Raw genomic sequence first — 7837 nt, forward strand, 5'->3', positions numbered from 1 at the left:
ACAGGATTCCGTAAAAGAAAAAAAAAAAACTAAAAAAAAAAAAAAGAGACAAAGTGGCCTTTTAATGTTTAATGTCAGCTAAAAATAAGTCTCATCGGACGCTTCTTACAGTCATTGTGCGAATGTGAAAAAAAAAAAAAACGGGCCTTGAAGTCACACAAAGAGACTGCTAATAGGCCATTAAAGACACTGCGTAATAGACTCTACGGGTGTGGATTTGCGTCCACCTGCAAAATTGCGTTTTTATTTTGTGCTTTGACCTGCCCCGAAATAACCATCAAACGTTGCGCTATTATTTTATGTTGTCTGCACTGACTTTGTAATTTTTTTTGTCTCGTTTTTTTTTTTGGCCTACACCAGGTCAGCTGATGTAAAAATGTGCAATCATGTTCCAGCTTTCATTTCTTAAAAAGGCCTCTGAAAAATGAAAGCTTGAATCGGATTGGTTGCTATGGGCAACAGCTTGACTGTTCTTCTGCACAAGGTTTGATACATCTTCCCCTAAGAGACTGTAGAACATGGTTGCCCATAGCAACCAATCACAACACTGCTTTCACTTTCCCACAGAAATGTAAGCAGAGTTCTTATTGGTTACTATGGACAATGGTTGCCATGGTGCTAAGGATACCCGCCAGTGTCCAACAGACTCCACTGACTTTTGGGGAGGTTTATCAAAACCTGCGCAGAGGAAAAGTTGTCCAATTGCCCATAGCAACCAATCAGATCGCTTCTTTCATTTTTCACGGGCCTTCCTAAAAAATGAAACAAGCAATCTGATTGGTTGCTATGGGCAACTGGGCAAGTTTTCCTCTTCACAGGTTTTTATAAATCTCCCCCTATATCTATAAATCTGACGTAAAGAACAAGGGCCGTGAATTGGTGTTTTCGCCGCCAAATAAGGCATGTCAAAACGGTGGACATGCAGCTGTTGCAAAACCACAACTCCCAGCATGCCCGGACAGCCGTTGGCTGTCCGGGCATGCTGGGAGTTGTGGTCTTGCAACAGCTGAAGGCCCACAGTTTCAAGACCACTGTCGTAGAGACCTATTAAATGGCTGCCATGACCGATCAGGAGAACAGGCTTAGCTCGTACTTTCCCGCCTCTGTGTCACGTGACCAAGACAGTGGCATAATGTCTTAGTCTTGGTCTCTCAGAGACTGCGGGAAGAGAAGCGTACGTTCACGTGATCGGCGGCAATCAAAACTCTTGACATTTCCCAAAAAGTATGTTCAAAACGACAGGTACACTTTAAAGGTCCGAAGAGTCGTGCCGAAAGTTTTCATGGATCGGGGTCTCCATGCCGAGACCCCAACCGATCAGGAGTGGGGATAAGCATGAGGAACAGTTCTTTGTTTTGGTGCTCTATTATAAGTGTATGAGGCAGCGAGACAAAGATCTCTGAGAACCGGAAAGTAAAGTGCGCAACCGCATGCCTATCCCTGCTTGTTCTTCTGGTCAGTGGGGGTCTTAATATGAAGACCCTGACCAACTTTTGACTTGCCAGTTTTTCTCATTGGTCTGTTCACACTACTGTAGTGGTTTCCCTCACAGACAGACACCACAATGCAGTGTTGGTTTCATCGCACAATGGATAGCGGCAGCGATTAATAGGCGCCACTAACTTATAACAAGGTCTGATGGGTTTTAGCTGCATTGTCCATCATAGTGATGGGAAGAATAAGACTTCATGTTTTGGTGCCCCAAAAATACAATGGAGCCCTCAATAAAAGAGTAAAAAGTGCCTTAGGGCTTGTTCACATGGTAAATTGAATCGGCAAAAAATTCCTCCATTTTACAATAGGAGAAACCTACAGCCATTCCATCAGGAAACGCACAGAAAACAGTTATGTTCCATGCTAAAAAAAACCTTCACGCTTTTATAAAAGAAAAAAAATTTCAGATTTTCCAGCATTGTGCAGGCATTCCCATTAAAGGGGTACTCCGCTGCTCAGCATTTGGAACAAACTGTTCCGATCGCTGGAGCCAGTGCTGGGAGATCATGTCCCCGCCCCCTCATGACGCCACGCCCCCTCAATGCAAGTCTATGGGAGGGGGTGTGACAGCAGCATATACTTGCATTGAGGGGGCGGGGTGTGATGGCATGAGGGGGCGGGGCTATGATGTCACGAGCTCCCGGCTCCAGCGTTCTGAACAGTTTGCGATTCCAAACGCTGAGCAGCTGAGTACACCTTTAAAGTCAAAGTCGCCAGTGTGAGCAGGCTGCATTTTACACCATCTGATTTGGAAGGTGCTACACCTTTGACTGGACTTACCTTTCGGTCTGGCTTCAAGGAAAACGCCAGCTCCACGTGGCGCAGGATAGAAAAGGAATGGAGATCAGATAAAATCGAGGTAATTTATTTCCCAAGATGCAACGCGTTTCGCTGCAGGAAAGCCGCTTCATCAGGCCTGCCTGATGAAGCCGTTTTCCCACAGCAAAACGCGCTGCATCTTTGGAAATAAATGACCTTGATTTTATCTGATCTCCATTCCTTTTGTATCCTGCACCACGTGGAGTCTGCATTCTCCTTGAAGCCAGACCGATTGAATACCTTGCCTAGCCGGAGGGCTGCAGATACACTACTTCTCGATGCTCTTACCATTGTTGTGTATGACGTAACCACATCTGGTGAGCTGCTGTCTTACTTCACTTTTATACTGATTATCTCTCTTATCACAACAAGAAGCGCTCTGCCTTTTCTCCCCTTTGGACTTACCTTTGACTAACACTTTAGGGACCTTTGTATGACTGGCGCAAAAGGCACTGTACAACTTGAACCGGTCAGCGTAATACAGAAAAGATCCGCCCAGGGAAAATAGGACTTTCTGCAAGACAGAAGCATTGTCCGTGGGTCAGAGACAGAAACATATAAGGCAGGTGGTTCAGAGTCTTCAAATGCTGTTTATCAGTGGTCTCCAAACGGTGGACCTCGAGCTGAAGCAAAACTAAATCTCCCAACATGTATGCTCTAGAGGAAGTTGTGTAGTCCTTTCCAGTCTGACCACAGTGCTCTCTGCCGCTACCTCTGCCTGTGTCAGGAACTGTCCGAAGGAGAAAAGGTTTGCTATGGGGATTTGATCCAGTTTCTTATACGGACAAAAGTGGCGGCAGCAGAGAGCACTGTGGTCAGACTGGAAAGAACTACATAACTTCCTCTGGAGCATACAGCAGCTGATAAGTACTGGAAGGATTAAGATTTTTAAATACAAGTAATTTACAAATCTGTTTAACTTTCTGGCACCAGTTGACTTGAAAACTTTTTCTTTCCTCCAGAGTACCCCTTTAAGTTTTAATGGAGCTAATCTGCAATACCAAATACAACCAATGTTCGGGTGTGGGGCTGTTTGATGTCAATACATTAACACATTCACCACCAGTCCAGTAGTAATTAGACTTGAGGTGGTCATACGTATTAGCTTCAGCTCAATACGCTGATTATGGACGGACCAGACTGATATCTAATGTGTATTAGGCGTATGGCTGACAACTACCCTAAATATGTTGGCGTAAGAAAAAGGATTGTCCTGTTGGATTTCAACTCGCCCAATCCTTTGTTCTCAAGGGAGATAAAAGCCGCTTATTCTGTTCTCCCCATTGGGAACACAAGGACGTTCAGCGGAACTGATCATGCATGTGTAAGGTGAGGAAGAACGGTCTGATGGCCCAATGAGCATTCGGCTGACAACCATTGAAGATGTATAGAAGCTTTTAGTTATTTAGTATACAGAGGAAAATCCACAATGAGCAGATACTATAATCTTACCTTGAATTGGTCCACTTTTTCAAGTTTCTCCAGGTCTGGTACCAGCCTGACCCCGTCCTCCAGAGTTTTAAGGAATTCAACTTGAAATTCCACCATCTCGACCAGGTTGCCAAAAAGAACATCAAGCTACAAGGAATTAAAAAAAACTACAATAAGCAAAGATGTAAAACAAAAACCAGCAGCAGTAGTCATGCATGCAGACCCCCACAAATCAGAATATCACCTGCAGACCCCCACCAGTCACATTATCGCCTGCAGACCCCCACCAGTCACATTATCGCCTGCAGACTCCCACCAGTCGCAATATGGCCTGCAGACCCCCACCAGTCGCAATATGGCCTGCAGACCCCCACCAGTCGCAATATGGCCTGCAGACCCCCACCAGTCGCAATATGGCCTGCAGACCCCCACCAGTCACAATATGGCCTGCAGACCCCCACCAGTCACAATATGGCCTGCAGACCCCCACCAATCACAATATGGCCTGCAGACCCCCACCAATCACAATAATGCCTGCAGACCCCCACCAGTCACAATATGGCCTGCAGACCCCCACCAATCACAATATGGCCTGCAGACCCCCACCAATCACAATATGGCCTGCAGACCCCCACCAATCACAATATTGCCTGCAGACCCCCACCAGTCACAATATGGCCTGCAGACCCCCACCAAACACAATATGGCCTGCAGATCCCCACCAATCACAATATGGCCTGCAGATCCCCACCAATCACAATATGGCCTGCAGATCCCCACCAATCACAATAAGTTATAGTCCTATAAAGACGCCTGACTATGTGGAATGTATAGAATTTCATGTATGAAAATGGCAAATGCAGGCTTCTGACTGGCCCACAGTTTATGTTTATATACAGGAATGGCGCGGGGTAATAAGGATGCGGATCTGTGTTATCGCAGCAATAACAGATCTTCACATTATAATAGGATTAGTTATAAAACAAACAAAAAAAATCAAGGCAATGCACTCGTATCTTGCAGAATTGGGGCAAAGATTATTTAAAGAACTAAGTTATGCCAACCACAGGCATTGGATGGATGCCAGCTGAGGGCATGGCCCGGGCACACGCACCAAAGACAACTGGTTCAACAGACTCTGATCTAATGTTCATGGCTGATATAAGGACCATGCATAACAGGGAAAGAAGGAGGTTTATAACCACTATTAATGCAATTATATGAAATGTCTTCATCGCAAAAAAAGAAAAAAATGTTTTGTTTGTGTTATAAGGTTCTGCATCAGCTGTGGTGTGTATTATGATGTTCTGCAGCAGCAGCTGAGGTGAGTGGTAGGACGTGCTGCTGCAGCTGAGGTGAGTGTTAGGACGTGCCGCTGCAGCTGAGGTGAGTGTTAGGAGGTGCTGCTGCAGCTGAGGTGAGTGTTAGGACGTGCCGCTGCAGCTGAGGTGAGTGTTAGGAGGTGCCGCTGCAGCTGAGGTGAGTGTTAGGACGTGCTGCTGCAGCTGAGGTGAGTGTTAGGAGGTGCTGCTGCAGCTGAGGTGAGTGTTAGGAGGTGCCGCTGCAGCTGAGGTGAGTGTTAGGAGGTGCCGCTGCAGCTGAGGTGAGTGTTAGGACGTTCCGCTGCAGCTGAGGTGAGTGTTAGGACGAGCCGCTGCAGCTGAGGTGAGTGTTAGGACGTGCCGCTGCAGCTGATGTGAGTGTTAGGAGGTGCCGCTGCAGCTGAGGTGAGTGTTAGGACGTGCTGCTGCAGCTGAGGTGAGTGTTAGGACGTGCCGCTGCAGCTGATGTGAGTGTTAGGAGGTGCCGCTGCAGCTGAGGTGAGTGTTAGGACGTGCTGCTGCAGCTGAGGTGAGTGTTAGGAGGTGCCGCTGCAGCTGAGGTGAGTGTTAGGACGTGCCGCTGAAGCTGATGTGAGTGTTAGGAGGTGCTGCTGAAGCTGATGTGAGTGTTAGGACGAGCCGCTGAAGCTGAGGTGAGTGTTAGGACGTGCCGCTGAAGCTGATGTGAGTGTTAGGACGTGCCGCTGAAGCTGATGTGAGTGTTAGGAGGTGCTGCTGAAGCTGATGTGAGTGTTAGGAGGTGCCGCTGAAGCTGATGTGAGTGTTAGGAGGTGCTGCTGAAGCTGATGTGAGTTTTAGGACGTGCCGCTGAAGCTGATGTGAGTGTTAGGAGGTGCCGCTGAAGCTGATGTGAGTGTTAGGACGTGCCGCTGAAGCTGATGTGAGTGTTAGGAGGTGCCGCTGAAGCTGATGTGAGTGTTAGGACGTGCCGCTGAAGCTGATGTGAGTGTTAGGAGGTGCTGCTGAAGCTGATGTGAGTGTTAGGACGTGCCGCTGAAGCTGATGTGAGTGTTAGGAGGTGCTGCTGAAGCTGATGTGAGTGTTAGGAGGTGCTGCTGAAGCTGATGTGAGTGTTAGGACGTGCCGCTGAAGCTGATGTGAGTGTTAGGACGTGCCGCTGAAGCTGATGTGAGTGTTAGGAGGTGCTGCTGAAGCTGATGTGAGTGTTAGGAGGTGCCGCTGAAGCTGATGTGAGTGTTAGGAGGTGCTGCTGAAGCTGATGTGAGTGTTAGGAGGTGCTGCTGAAGCTGATGTGAGTGTTAGGACGTGCCGCTGAAGCTGATGTGAGTGTTAGGAGGTGCCGCTGAAGCTGATGTGAGTGTTAGGACGTGCCGCTGAAGCTGATGTGAGTGTTAGGAGGTGCCGCTGAAGCTGATGTGAGTGTTAGGACGTGCCGCTGAAGCTGATGTGAGTGTTAGGAGGTGCTGCTGAAGCTGATGTGAGTGTTAGGACGTGCCGCTGAAGCTGATGTGAGTGTTAGGAGGTGCTGCTGAAGCTGATGTGAGTGTTAGGAGGTGCTGCTGAAGCTGATGTGAGTGTTAGGACGTGCCGCTGAAGCTGATGTGAGTGTTAGGACGTGCCGCTGAAGCTGATGTGAGTGTTAGGAGGTGCTGCTGAAGCTGATGTGAGTGTTAGGAGGTGCCGCTGAAGCTGATGTGAGTGTTAGGAGGTGCTGCTGAAGCTGATGTGAGTGTTAGGAGGTGCTGCTGAAGCTGATGTGAGTGTTAGGACGTGCCGCTGAAGCTGATGTGAGTGTTAGGAGGTGCCGCTGAAGCTGATGTGAGTGTTAGGAGGTGCTGCTGAAGCTGATGTGAGTGTTAGGACGTGCTGCTGAAGCTGATGTGAGTGTTAGGAGGTGCCGCTGAAGCTGATGTGAGTGTTAGGACGTGCCGCTGCAGCTGAGGTGAGTGTTAGGAGGTGCCGCTGCAGCTGAGGTGAGTGTTAGGACGTGCTGCTGCAGCTGAGGTGAGTGTTAGGAGGTGCCGCTGCAGCTGAGATGTGTATCATGTTTAGCAGTAGCTGAGGCGTGTATTTTAAGGGTACTCCGCTGTAAAACTTTTTTTTTTTTTTTTTTTATTAACTGATGCCAGAAAGTTATACAGATTTGTAAATTACTTTTATTTAAAAAAAATCTTAATCCTTCCAGTACTTATCAGCTGCTGTATAATACAGATAAAGTTCTTTTCTTTTTTAATTTCCTTTCTATCTGACCACAGTGCTCTCTGTTGTCACCTCCATTTTAGTAACTGTCCAGAGCAGGAGCAAATCCCCATAGCAAATCTTTTGTGCTCTGTACAGTTCCTGACTTGGACAGAGGTGTCAGCAGAGAGCACTGTGGTCAGACAGAAAGGAAATCCAAAAAGAAAGAACTTCCTGTGGATTATACAGCAGCTAAGTACTGGAAGGATTAAGATTTTTTTAATAGAAGTAATTTACAAATCTGTTAACTTTCTGGCACCAGTTGATTTAAAAAAAATTAATAAATAAAAGAACAAATGTTTTCTAGTGGAGTACCCCTTTAAAAGGGATTGTATGATAAGGTGATCATAAGTAGCTGATAAGTACAGGAAGGATTAAGATTTTTAAATAGAAGTAATTAAAAAATCTGTATAACTTTCTGGAACCAGTTGATGAAAAAAAAAAAAAATGTTTTCAGCAGAGTACCCCTTTAATGTTCAGCAGCAAAGTTGTTGTGTATTATAATGTTCTGCAGCAGCAGGTGTGCATACTGATGTTCTGCAGCAGCAGAG

The 7837-nt window shown here is 46.8% G+C and overlaps 1 protein-coding gene across 1 annotated transcript in view; it reads right to left on the reverse strand.

Moving 5' to 3' along the window:
• TIAM1 (TIAM Rac1 associated GEF 1) overlaps positions 1-7837 on the reverse strand; it is a gene marked incomplete in the record, with an annotated part of 322739 nt that overhangs the window by 18169 nt on the left and 296733 nt on the right. Inside the window, 2 exon segments of the mRNA XM_056559538.1 lie at positions 2719-2827; positions 3766-3891. Coding sequence (XP_056415513.1) covers positions 2719-2827; positions 3766-3891 — 235 coding nt within the window.

Source organism: Hyla sarda, chromosome 2 (genome assembly GCF_029499605.1).
Source record: "Hyla sarda isolate aHylSar1 chromosome 2, aHylSar1.hap1, whole genome shotgun sequence".
In the NCBI taxonomy this organism is placed as follows: domain Eukaryota; kingdom Metazoa; phylum Chordata; class Amphibia; order Anura; family Hylidae; genus Hyla; species Hyla sarda.